The sequence below is a fragment of the Ostrinia furnacalis genome, unplaced genomic scaffold (genome assembly GCF_004193835.3).
Source record: "Ostrinia furnacalis isolate ACB-3 unplaced genomic scaffold, ASM419383v2 OfSCF4659, whole genome shotgun sequence".
In the NCBI taxonomy this organism is placed as follows: Eukaryota; Metazoa; Arthropoda; class Insecta; order Lepidoptera; family Crambidae; genus Ostrinia; species Ostrinia furnacalis.
In genome coordinates this window covers 156,162-170,422 of record NW_021134898.1, presented here as the reverse complement: position 1 = coordinate 170,422, position 14,261 = coordinate 156,162, and the positions used below count along the sequence as shown (strand labels likewise).

Genomic DNA, 14,261 nt, shown 5'->3' with positions numbered 1-14,261 from the left:
TCAGTTTAATGAGTTTTTTTTATTGTCTCCCAAAAATAGATTAGGTAGGTACTTAGATTAATAAAGTGGTAGGTAGGTAGTTAGGTACTTCTAGACTCTCTAAAGTTCTTAAAGTTCGCTGGAGTTGTTTTTTTTTTGCACTTAATTATTTTTTGACTTAGCTTGTTGGATTAGTTATGTGCAAGCAACCACAATTTTAGCAATAAATAACTATGTAATTTGATGTAATCCATACAACGTAACATTAACATAGAAAAAGCTACCTCCGGGCTAAGTCTAGCTTGCTAGACCTGATTATACGACAAATAAATGGTAATTTTATGGAAATTGTCAAGTCCAATAAATAATAAAAAGGCACGTTTAATGAACCGAGTTTTTTGCTAAATTACCAGCCGTCTGGCAATTTTCTACGGTGCCGTTTGAGGCGTGATTTTAACAGCTGAAAGTTTATTACAATTACCGCTAATTTTGATGTAGAAAGGGAACATTTAGAGAAATTACGCATTTAAGGTCTTTCGGAGGGAAAACTCAAGTGTGCTTAGGTCGTAAAATTAAGTACTTTTGTTAAAGATTCCAAATTTTAATTATGACAAAGGTGTCTGTTTCTTTCGCCACTTCTTCTCAGGACCAGCCCATATTATGTTGTCTCGAACTGGTGGTAGCTAGCAAGCTATTTGGGACGTACACGTCTCTGGCAAAACCCTCCACTATAGTGGAGAAGGCATGAGCCTGCTGAAAAGTCCACTGCTGGAATATGAAGACCAGCAGTGGACTGTAAAGGGATGATGATGATGATGACGTCTCTAGAAAGGGCTTATTTTGATTTAATTTGAATTTAAGTAGTCGTAGTCATAATCTAGAAACCAGGATGTTTTTATTTGTTATTAATGACCACGTCTTTAACTCTTCGGGCTGTTAAATACTTTCAAAATATTACCTACTTTACCTTTTACTTCTGCTGCTTCGTAACGTAATGTGTGTCATATCGAAATATTTATTGATGCACCGACGACTTCAAGTAAACAAGCATTTCATGAAGTTGAAATAAGTGTTACTTTTCTACAAAAAAATAGAATTTTAAAATATACTACCGTTTTTAAACGGTTACTCTTGAAAGATGCCGATTGGAGTAACAATCGTTAAACTTAATTAGATTTTAAATTGCAAATTTTATGAACAATTCATTTAATACTCTACTTACAGCGTGTGATATACATAAAAGCGCTGAGTTTCCTTATACATTGAAATTGCTCGGAATTTGTTATCATTTCCTTTTAATTTAGCATAACGCCCGCTTTAGTACAGTTAAATGGCCAATGACCACGTTGGGCCTTATGCGATGGTCTGATTCAACTGGTTTTATAAAAACCCAGTCGGCTTTTAATACTACTAAAGTGTCTTATTCTGCGAAGAGAATTCGATGATTTTTGAATCACCCTGCGAGTTTGTCTCGAGAGATATAAAGGTACGTTCACACTGCCACGGGGCGTATGCGGGGCGTCCGGACGTGTGTGTAATGAATTTTATAGAGAGATCGTTGAGCGTACTCGAAAGACTTGCATGCACTGCGTGCCTTAATCTATCTTATTTATTTCGCATTCATTGATTTTGCGAAAAAACCTACCTGAAATCTGTTTTTGTAAAAATCGCTTACATAAAGAGTCCCTGGTATGGAACTAAAAATTAATAAATAACAGGATATAAAGACACTTTTTTGTACACAATTATTTATTCGTTACACGTGTCACGTACTTACATACCTTACATTGACAATTTTACATGTTTACTTGAACATTAACCTCTAAATACCAAAAATAACGGTTTCTAAATAACTATCTATCAGTATGTATTGGTGAAACTCGTGGAAAGTTGCATTTGCATGTGCAAGTACGTACATGCAGTTCCACTTAAAAATTGTATGTGTGTGACAGCACAGCCTTTTAAATTCAACTGACTCACTGAAAACTGTTATTCAGGGTTGTAACGCTATAAATTAATATTTGATTATGCTCACATAGCTAATAAATAAACAAATAATTTCTTAAAAAATGTATTTTGTAAATTCCAAAGCTTGGTATAAATTGAATTAAAGATTTTTCATGTGGTTACTTACAAAACGAAAAAGAAACCACAAATCTTGAGTATAAAAATACTATTAATCAATACTTGATGATTATGTAAAAAATAATAAGAAGAATAAAGGGTATAATTTTTATTACTTTTCATTATTTTTAGCTGCGTGTTTTATGTCAGTTGAAATTTGCAATTGGCGATCAAGCAGGTTATCCTGGCTTGACTGGAGTTGATATGATAGAAACGAGAAGTGGAATAGGAAAAAGTAAAATAGATACTTTTTACAATGTGCCACCCCTGGAAACTTTAACCCGGCTCACAGTTACACATGCCGTCGCCGTTTTGCTCATTAGCATGTCATATCTAACGAATCTAATTACAATAAATGGGAAATTGCCTGTTTTACAACAACATGACAGTTTGCTAATAATATTTTGCACGTTTATTTTTAGCACTGAACTTACCGTTACATTTTAACTACAACGTATTCGTATTGACTAGTCTAAGGCAATCGTTAGGTAGGCAATCATTAAAGAAGGAGAATGAGAATTTTATACTATCTTCTATACGTTTCTTTTTCTTATTATTTTTATAGAATAACCATAATAGTAAGATGTCTTTCTGAAATAATAAGATGACAGTCCTAGTATAAATCATCGAAATTATTTTTCAAATGTTACTTTGAGGTACAACCTCCCGGATACAGTGCGTGAGTGAGTGACTAATGTAGTGTTACTGTGTTACAAAATTATAATTAATGCTTGCCAAACCTTTCAAATGAGTAGGTATTCAGTCATAACTTTATTTAAGGTGCAAAAACAGATGTTGACTCAGTCATCGTGTTATGACTCAAATGAGTAGGCTGTTGTTTGTTTATTATTTAGTTGTTTTATTACTTCGAAGAAAGGAATTCATTGATACATCCGAATGACTTCTGACTTACTAACACGATTTTGACATTGTTTTTTCCGAGTTAACTATCCTTACAAAACGTGCACACAAATGTTAAGATAGCTAGTGACAAACATGCATTGATTTTACATATTGTACACGTTTTTTAAGTCATAAGACTTTTCGATGGCACACGCCATACGTTAGCGATTACATGGAGATTTCATAATGTTCTCGACATTTGAGTTGAAGCAATTTTATTTCCTCCTCTCGTTCGAGGATACACGTACATTTTAACGTGGCAAATGTAAAATATCTTTAGAGTATTATTCTTCTTTTCTGTAATTGTGCACATCAACGTTTTAAGTCTCATCAATCGTAGATAGTTCAAGTTCACATTTCAGTATAATTTGTGCATGACCAGTCCCCAAGAAGGAATCCATTATTTAAAGTTTGTTTTTCCGTGCGGAGGTTACTCCCCTTCTCTTTATTTAAGTGTTCGTGTTCCATGTTTCTATTTCCTAACCCACTCTTCTCGTTATTTCCAGGCCCGGGCAGACGGATCACGGGCACGGCGGCGGCGGCGCCCTGGCTTACGGCGGCAAGCCGGCGGCGGGCGCGGTGGTGGCGCCTCCGCAGCCGCGCGCGCCGCCCGCCGCGCCCTACGCGCAGCCCTACTCGCCTGCGCTCCGGCTGCATCAGCCCGGGTATGGCTCGGCTGCCCTCACTTTCAGGTGTGTACAACAAACAATTCTTTCCGTTAAGATCTTGCCTGAATCCTGATCCTACGTAACGGCTGGTTTTAGTGTCACGCGGACCGTCCGTCCGAACCGAACGATGAACTGCTAGGGGAGCGGAGCGGTTCCTCCGGACCGCATTACTCTAAAACGCTCCCTAGAAGTTCATACAGATTGGCCGTGCGGAGCGGGTCTGCACCGGACGGTCTGGCACTGACAGTCCGCGTGACACTAAAACCAGCCATAGACTGTGAAGCTGACGTTTAATTCTACATTCTCACGAAAATTGTCTCAGGTTAGGCCCCTCTTTACTCTGGTCAGAGATCCTGGGTCACGTTCACGTGCCCTGGGCCCCGATTACGCTAATTTTTAACGTCTCCAATACAGACGCGCTTCTTCGATTTCTTCGATTCTGCGATACGGATTGGTCGAAACAGCTGACGTCAGCTGTTATGTTTGTTTAACGCAGATCGAAGAAGCGCGTCTGTATTGGAGACGTTAAAAATTAGCGTAATCGGGGCCCAGGGCCGCTCCTGCTCTCTGAAGAGTTCTAAAATGCAATGACCTTTTTTTAATAGAAGAGTATCCAGGATAGTAAGTTAAAGACGGCTTGTTTATGGTGGTAAACCAGGATGGTTCAAGGCACTCTTCCAGTCAATGTACTTAAAAAAGGCATCCTCAAAATTCTAGATAAACTTCCAAATCACCATAATAACTTCGTCAATAGTTTTCAAATTCCATCAGCACGTCGTCGTACTCAACTGCACTTGCTTTTACATGTCTCTGATAACTTCCAAGATACCCGTGATTGATGGCTCCATTCGTACTTTTACGTAAATGTAATTACCAACCGAGAACGCTAATCTTACATATCATTTACAGCCGTAACTTTAACCGTTGTACATAATGAATCTTCTTCGTTTATCTCAATGGAAACGTTATTAGGGTTGCAGAAGAACGGCCAAATTACAGTGGCACAATGCTACGGAACCGCTGCGTCGAGATAAGGGAAGCCATTGTTTGTATTCAGGGCAGGGTTGATACAATTTGCGTAATCACCAGATGGTGAATATTTATAAGATTGTTTTCGATTCGGAGACTTGTGAGAATAATTTTAAAGACAAATTATGTTAATGTGTGATGTTAAAGGCTCGCATTCTAAACGGAGCTCGAGCATGGAATCCAAGAAGTCCCTTGATGATTTCAATTTTTTTTAAAACAGATCAACCAGTCTTGAATCTGTTCTAAAGTGTAGTTCCATAGATTCTGGTGATTAATTAGAAATTAAGAGCATTAGTATAATCAAGGCAATTCAGTCAGTCAGTAACTTCTCAGATCTAAGATATCTCAGATTATGCCAGATAAATCATTCTATACATTTTTCGTTTACAAGATCTGCAAATTATTTACTGCTGGCAAACCTTACGAACGAGGTTATTCACCTCTCATTGAGACACAAATAAATATTTTATGGTAATGTCAAGAATAACTACACGTTCAACAATTTTAAACAATAGAACTGATATTTCAAATTGCCTAACTGTAGTACCAATAGTAATAACTATGTATTATGATGAATGTCTAACCTTGTTAAATAAAATACGTGACAAAATAACCACCCCACTATTATTAAACCGTTTTGTCGTTATTTATCTTAGTCTTAGACAGGTTAATTAAAATACGATACTTTAGGTTCTTAAAATCACTCAAAGCGTGAAAGTATATTTCTTTATACTAAAAAACAGTTTGTATACAACTCTATGCAAAAAAACATTAAAAGAAGAGAACGAAAACTGGTAGAGCGTCAATACATAAATATCAAAAATATACCGTAAAATTATTATGGTCAGATATTAGTATTTTATATCTCAAATCTAATAAATAATAACTGAATTAACCGGTGCATTTAATTTGTATCATTAATATTTACATCATGCTTTAATAGAGACTATTTATAACATATGCTAAAACATATTTAACTCATAGTTTTAATTAAATGCCGTTTGTTTCATATTAAATTGTTATTAGGTTTCAAAACTGAGCAGTAAAACCTATGCTATAAGCACTAAATCCTATAGCGGTATTAGCGGTCTTTCTACTAAAACCTATCTCTTGAAGAGTGTTTGCAGACAGATTTATTACTTATTTAGTGATGATTTCATTTTATGATGTTGATTTTGCATAAAAATCTTGAATTATAATAAACTAGCTTTCCGCCCGCGGCTTCGCCCGCGTGGAATTTCGTCTGTCACAGAAAAACTTTATCTCGCGCGTCCCTGTTTCAAAAACCGGGATAAAAACTATCCTATGTTCTTTCCCGGGACTCAAACTATCTCTATGCCAAATTTCATCAAAATCGGTTGCGAGGTTTAAGCGGGAAAGCGTAACAGACAGACAGACAGACAGACAGACAGACAGAGTTACTTTCGCATTTATAATATTAAGTTGGGATTATAATAAATTTATCATTTCATTAGTAAAAAGCGATTTTTGAGAATAAAATCCTTTAATAGAAGAATCTACATAATGATCTAGTGTGGGTTTCGTATAATTTTTGTCAAAAATTATACGGGGATCCTTGAAATGATTTGTGACATCCCTGTTGTACTGACAATAACAATACGCATGGGAATCAGTTTTTGTTCAATAACGTGGATTTCAAGCATTGCAGACCGTGCGAAGTCACCGTCGCGGTAGACAGACAAATCTTTTCATTTTAACATTAACAAACATACACCTTCATGATTGTTGTCTGTATTTAGAATCATAATAGTGTCATCAGTATTTTTGGTTACGAAATGAACGAGACAGTATAGTTTTCATAAAAATAAACATGAAAAAACATGAAACATGGCGCTGACATGTTTTTATTACATGGGTCATCCAAGTTGTAGTGGCAAAGTTCCAATTGCTGAATTGTTACTGACTGCCGTCATTTTTCATGAATTGTCTTGTATGTATCTTGAAAGTCAGTCATAATATTCTTTTTTTTTTTTCATGGAATGGGATACTAACATTATTTTAATATCAATTCAGCTGTACTTAAGGTAATTTATTGAAAAACCCACGTACGCCCCGCGTATGCCTTATGCCCCACACTTTAGGCAAGTTAATATACCTTAAGTCCATTTTATTCTCCGGGGTTGTCCTTGACTGTAGGTTATTTAGTGGTCATACTATGTATGTTGTATGGACGTTTTTTATTTACTTCAGCACATACTTCGATTGTTTAGGACTAAGGCAAATGCGCGAAGGACGATACATAACAGCTCGGACATGGTTTGTTGGTGTTGTCGAGTCGTGAATGTCGTGAGTTGGTGGGTATTTGAAAAATACTTTTGATGGAGTAAAAAATATTCACCACATTGTCGTCTTCCGACTCGTGATCGCTATTTGAGAAGTTTTCTAGCCCAGCGGCCATCAGCTCTACGAGCTATGTCCTAAGTGCCCCGCCCTATGTGAGAAGACCTTTGTCTAGTGTGGACGTCATTTGGCTGAAACGAACCAAAGAATACTTAGTAGTTACCAAAATTGCGATTTACAGGCTTTTAGAGCAGAGTAAAAACTTTTGTCTGATCCCATTTTTAACCGTCTTGTAGCTATATTTTTGCGCAAGATCGACTGTTACTACAACTCGATCCGTCGCGCATTCACTATGCCCCCTGTCGTACATTCTTTAACACAACAATGGACCTTTTATCTCCAGGTGTAAGAAATGGGCCGGCACCTGGCAAACCCAGTTATAGAGGATTCTATAGAATTACCGCAAAGGTGTAACTACTGAGAGATTCGACGGAATAAAGATCTTTTGAAACAGGTTCCATGGACTGGAAGTGAAATGATGAGGGATCAGAATTTCGTAGAGTTCGCCATTTTATTGCAACATCATCTATTTTATGAATGAAAATAATAATATGTATAAATACATTATTTCTAAGAAATTCTAAGTGATAAATGTTGGTATCAATGAACTCTTTTTTATATTAGACGCATATTTAAGTTAATCCAAGCTTGGAAGAAATTCGCACGTGGGCGTCTCCACGCCCTCCCAAAAATTTATTATCACTGAGACCTACTTAAATAAAAAAATACATTGGCTAAAAGATGTTGAGATAAAAATAATTTATTATTTAGATAGGATGAAGGTTTATACATCAATAAAATAGCAATTAAAAGCGGCATGCTTAAATGTCAAGCCCCGAAATATTCGCAAGAGCACATAAAATGTAGGGACTAATTAATGTCCTAATTAATTATGAACCATAAACAAAGTTCGGAAAGATCACTCGTTTGTTCAGAATTATGGTTGTTTAGATTATCTTTGCTATTTATAGTCTGTATGCCAATTTTATTGGTGAAAGGAGAAACCGAGCAGTTCGAAGCGAAGTCATTTCCTGTGTTCTTGTTGCTATTTTTATTTAATTAGTCGTAAAACTTAATTGCTAATTTGTTCATACCGCTCACTTTAACTTGTTGGTATAAAATTTGCGTTTTTCTTTACATTTTACAAGCGTTCCAGTAAGCTTGGGAACTTAAAATTTTTATGTCTATTTTACTTCTACCTGCTAGATTTATTTAATTACTAGCTTTCCGCCCGCGGCTTCGCCCGCGTGGAATTTTGTCTGTCACAGAAAAACTTTATCGCGCCCGTCCCTGTTTCAAAAACCGGGATAAAAACTATCCTATGTTCTTTCCCGGGACTCAAACTATCTCTATGCCAAATTTCATCAAAATCGGTTGCGAGGTTTAAGCGGGAAAGCGTAACAGACAGACAGACAGACAGACAGACAAAGTTACTTTCGCATTTATAATATTAGTTGGGATGATGCAAATATATTTTTGTCTTTTGAAAATCTCATTTGGATTATTTCACGGTACATATTTCTATCTCGCAAATTCACCAGAAATAAGTAAGGTAACCTACTCTAAGATTATGAAATAATTTTTTATTGAATCGCAGTCAACATTCATTGCCAAAATATTGGTTAAAACTGAATAAAATAGTTTTGATTTTGATTGACCTACCTATATGAAAGTTTTATTGAAAGTATTACACAAATAATGTTCATCTGTAAGATTGTATTTCGTACTGTAACTTTGAAGGTTTTGTTACAATGTAACACAGCGAAAATGCTTTAGTTTCGTCTAATGCTTCAGGAATTTCTGGTGCATCCAAGTGAAATCGTTTCCGATTGGCGTCCGTGCCAAACGGATGAGTCCACACAAGAACTGCCAACTGTCAGCCTGAACCCTTGGATTGGATCCAAACTGTTATAGCTGGAATGAGAACTATGCGTAGCGCTGAAGGTCACTTCAACAAGATTGCAATAAAACCAATAGCTCCTGCCCACACCGAGTGATTTCGGTCTGTCAAGAGTTTCACTTTCGTTTTACAAAGTTTCAGTCACCGAGTGATTCCACCAGAAAAATTAAATAGAAACGCCCCACTCTATCCGTGGATGTCGTAAAAAGCTACAAATACTCCCCAACCCTTCTAGCCAGCATGGGTAGACAAAACAAGTTCGTTTCAGCCAAATGACGTCCACTGTTGGACAAAGGTCTCCCCCAAGAATTTTCATAACGACCGGTCCTGCGCTGTCCGCATCCAGGCTCTTCCGCGACCTTCACCAGATCGTCGGTCCACCTAGTAGGAGGCCTGCCCACGCTACGTCTTAAGTACCGTAAAGTCATCTAAGACAAGTTGCCTGCGGTAAATTAATTAGAGATCGTGCTCATGTAGTAGAGTAGAGACTAATGACTTAATGATAATGACGATGATAAAGGAAAGTTTATTGCACGTCTCGTGATCAACAACACCCAGTCGTATCTAGTACAGATCCGGTAATGCCCCGCATTGCGCTATGTTTTCTATGGCCCGGTCTCATGGCCTACGCGCTACGCCCCACTGTATAAATATGAATATACCTTTATATTACCAGGATCTTGCGTTAGGACGTGTCTTTATTTAGATACAAATATTACACAATACACAATGTAATTGCACCATTTGATAAAATCTCCATTTAATGTATTCTAGAAATACGTTACCTTGAATAAGATCAATAGTATGTCAACGTGTAAAAATAGATTTAGCAATAATAGAAATACCTACATAAAAATGTGTTGTTTAACATTTATTTATTCTCTGCAAAGTAGTGTGAAATATTATTGATAAGATAAAAACAACTCCATCTGCAATTACGTCATTGATTAACGATTTTATTCGTGTGTGTTCTAGCGTGACGATAAAACGTTACGCTCGCGAATCGGACGTGGTTTTTGATAAAAGATCCAAGAGGAAACTGTTACCTATACAGTATGGAATTTTGTAATGCCACCTGGAGGAAAAGTACTCTTAATAATGTAGATAGAAAATTTTACTAAAAGAAAACATTCCTTTATTATTTAAAAGAAAGAAAAGTGCATCCAAAGATGTATTTTTTCGATAATTCAACACCATACCTACCACCTTAAAAAAATATAGGTTGTAATTTTTCACAGATGTTAGTTGGTTCGATTCCCGGGAGCGAGTTGGAAGTCTTTAAATGCAGTTCTATTTTCTTTTTTTAAATAAAGGGATGTTTTCTTTGAGTAAAATTTTCTATCTACAGTATTAAGAGTACTTTCCCCCCAGGTGGCATTACAAAATTCCTCCCTGTATTTTCCCCGTCCATTTCGAAAAGCCGGTACAGTGTTACGTTACGTGCAAAGGTCACGCGATATCTCGCCACGTTTCGCTTACGATGTAACACGTGTCGTATGTATCGTGTCGTGTTTATACGACTGCGCAATTAACTGTTTTTTTTTGTTTTCACTTGAAATAGAGCAAATCTTTGAGCCATTTATTCAAGTCTTCAGTTTTTCTTAGCAATAAAAGTTTCTCTTTTCTATATAAATTCAAATAGGACTTGGCCGGTGTGGACTGGACTTGAATAAAAAAGCGCGCCAACTAAAAATATCCAAGAACAATGATGTTAGATTTTGTTAAATTAAAGTTTTAGTTGAAAATTAACTGCATTATTAAGATTTTTTTAAGAGAAACCTTGAAATGTTGTTACACTTTCCAATAATTTTATCATTATCTATCTAAGTGCCCACGCACCGTCTTCAAAGTTGTGAAACACGTGCTTCGGAGTTGGGTCTCGTCGGCGACAGAATAATAATAAAAAAATGACTTTGTTGTGAACGCACGCGGGCAGAACAGTTAGCCCCCTCCCCCCGCAACCTTAGCCTTTCTTCTTTCCCTGCCAACGTCTACTCTACAGGCACGGTGAATGGCCAATAGAATTCGCCAAAAGTAAATTTTCGCGGTTTTGATTGGTCATTTGATTCTTCCCCGGAAATCTGTACCGCTGGCCATCAAATCGTGGTTGCTGTAGTCAATGGCCTTATCTGTCAAATTCGATTGACGCGTCGCAACGCAAATGTTAACAAAGCCGTGTTTACTAAAAAAGTAAAAAGTGTGTAGTGTGATAAAGAGGGTGATGTACAGAGGACATGCACAATAATTGCATTCCGACCGGGACAGTGTATTGGTATAGTAATTTTGTTCGTTATTTCATCTTGCAAATGCGATGTTGTGTTTTTGTTTGTTTGTTTTGGTTTGTGGAAGACACTGACAGTTGTGCTTTGACTCCTATTTCATAGTTAATTTATGTATTTAATGTGTAGTCATTTATACTAATGATTGTTATGGTCATTACAATACTAGTAGTATTTGCAAGAACCTCGTAAACAGTATTTATTGACAAATAATTAAAATTGGGTCACAATAATTTATTAACGTGGTGGCGCTAGCGACATCTGTTGTCAAATAAATGAACAGATGCGTGGGGCACGGTAGAGTTCTTTCGCCAAGTTGTACCTATCTTGCCGTTTGTCGACTTTTTATTAAAAAGTAACATTAAAAAAAATGTTTTTAGAAAGTAGAATCTATCTGAAAATTGCTACATGCATGTGATAAACAAGTACGATATCTATTAATTACATACAATTATTTCGAAAGCGTAGTACGACTGGGGCTTTAATTCGCTATTCCACATGACTCATTATTGCAAGATCGCAGGCGCGGTGCATTCTATCGTTTGCATGCGTGTTTACTAAATATTTCACAACATGCCATGTATTTTATCGTCCATTCCGGCTGGTTTAAAGGGCGTTTGTAAACTAATGATCAGGGGCCATTATCCTCATTGATGTGTTCCTGATAATGTCCACTAATAATATCATAGTTTTATGGATAACTGATAGCTTTATTGCTTAAATTACGCAAAACATAAAGCGTAAGACGTTTCTTTCGCATCTTTATCCGACTTTTCGGATTACCAGAATAGGCTTACGTTACGTTACGTTATTTCGAAAAATAATAGTATTAATCACAGCTCTCTAGGTAATAATTAAGTTAATGTGTAGTAATCTAATTTATTACAAGCGTTATTTTCCAATATTTAGGTTTCAGAAAGTAGAGAGAGTCTCCCTTCAGAAATAACGAAATGTCAAGTTAATTTACAGTTGAATGGACACAACCCAAAGGTCAATGGTCGATGCTGTACCTAGAATCCGATAATGTTTTCGACCTCCATCCATTCATTTTAACTTACCGATATTTACTTAAAACCTCAGATCATATTAAAACATATTGGAAATTTCCAGCGCTACTCCAGATCAATCAATCAAACGAGTATGAATGTGGTTTGTTGAATCAATATCTCTATTTTGGGGTTTATCTCCCGAAACCCGAATCCATTAATGTTGTCGAAAGTATCGGAAATTTACAATGGACTTTATACTTGAAATATAGAAAATAACTACGTGTAAAAAGTTTTTCAATTATTTGGGCATTGCATCTCACTCCATTCATAATCATCTAGTGGCGTGCATTAGATATTATTAGATTGGACAAAACTAGAATCGCGATATTTTTAGTTTTACTTTTATCGATAGTTGATATAAATAGTAAGCCCTCCAATTATAAACTTCATACTTGTTGCGGACAGCCGCTCGGGCGTGCGGAAATAAGAAAAACCTTCGGATTAAAATGAAGATGTATTTCTGCAAAAATATGCCCACAACGGCTATCAAAAAACACTAACTTCAAACTAAACAAAAGGTATCAAAAGGTAATAAAAAAAGTATAAAAAACATAGACAATATAAAAAAGAGGTTGGTCCACCAATCGGTTCCCAACAATACTGTTTCCCCGCAAATAAGGGATTATGAAACTACGAGCTCAGAAGTTCAATGGCCCTAACCTTTTAGCGCTTTGGCTTCGGATCACCTGAGAGGCTTACCCTAAAAAGGTTTTATTGGGTATTTTGTTACATTTATTATTTGCCGAATGAATAAAGGCAGCATTTTCGACGTACACTTATCGAGTTTTATGGAAACCCTCGAATGTGTTTATTTATTTTTGTTCCTTTGATCGACGTTGCTTCGAAATTGCTAAATTAACGTAGTACTCAACTAAGTAGTTGAAAAATCAAAGATAGATCTCGTAGGATATGTCTGTCTATGTTGATAATACTTTACATTACGTGCTACTATTGCCTGGTTCTCGGTTCTGTCGTTTGTTCCCGAGAAAGTAGAATACAACCCTGAACCTCTCTTCCCCTGGATGCCGTAAGAGGCGACCATAGGAGAAATATGCGATCATCAAATCTCCCCAACCCATCTGGACAGGTATAGGCAAAATCGTCTATTTACCTCAGGTGAATTAGAATCGTTCTGCTGCAGTAGAAACTAAATGACCTGATGATAATGGAACATAAGCGTTTATTTGCATAAAACATGGTTTACAAGTTCCCTAACATTGCAAAAAGAAATGCTGTGTATACCTGTAATTGAGGTCATATACGCATCATGTGTTAAACCATGTTAAAATGTATGAACTGTATTATGTATGTGACTTTGTTGGTGTACCTAATAAATAAATAAATAAACACAAGCTAGCTTAATTGCACATCTTGTCGTCAAGAAGCATGCAAATAGACCATAGACTAAATGCTCCTTCTCTCCTTTCCAGGGATGGCAGTTACGTGCGAGGAGGCGGTGCGGTGGGCGAGTACCGCGGTGGCACCCGCATGTCCATGCTCGGCAGTGGGTACTTGCCGGCGCCGGCGCCGCAGCCGCACCATCCGCCACCGGCGGACCCGCCCCCCTTCAAGAAGATACGGTTCGGCGTCGAGAGGCCACCACCCACGCCGCTGCCGGTCCATCAGCCCCTCAGAGTTGATACAAGAGTGGTGAGTCTGACATCCATTTCAATATAAATGCTGGTAGTGGGGCTTGCCTGCTGTTCTATGCCCTGAGCTACCTGGACTGGCTAGGGCTAGGGATAAGGACTCTACCTACACTCACTAGGTTACTTTCCGTCCTGACCTCATATCTTGGGCAATGCTTTCCGAACCAAAAACACTAAAGAGCCAATTATAGGTCCACGTAGATAGAGAGGTCATGTAGAATAGACATGTTGACACCACCAGTCAATTGACGTACTTTTTAAAACTGTCAAAACGAAACTCTCCCATAGATTTTGTATGGCACTACAAGCAAGTGACGTTA

General features: G+C 37.1%; 2 protein-coding genes across 3 annotated transcripts in view; both read left to right on the top strand.

Annotated features, from left to right (window-relative positions):
* gas2 (growth arrest-specific protein 2) overlaps nt 1–14,261 on the top strand; it is a 452,494-nt gene that overhangs the window by 346,185 nt on the left and 92,048 nt on the right. The gene's annotated exons all lie outside the window — the stretch shown is intronic.
* LOC114359818 (nuclear receptor corepressor 1-like) overlaps nt 1–14,261 on the top strand; it is an 88,784-nt gene that overhangs the window by 18,789 nt on the left and 55,734 nt on the right. Inside the window, exons 2-3 of the mRNA XM_028314331.1 lie at nt 3,513–3,698; nt 13,723–13,942. Coding sequence (XP_028170132.1) covers nt 3,513–3,698; nt 13,723–13,942 — 406 coding nt within the window. The remainder of the gene's footprint in view (nt 1–3,512; nt 3,699–13,722; nt 13,943–14,261) is intronic.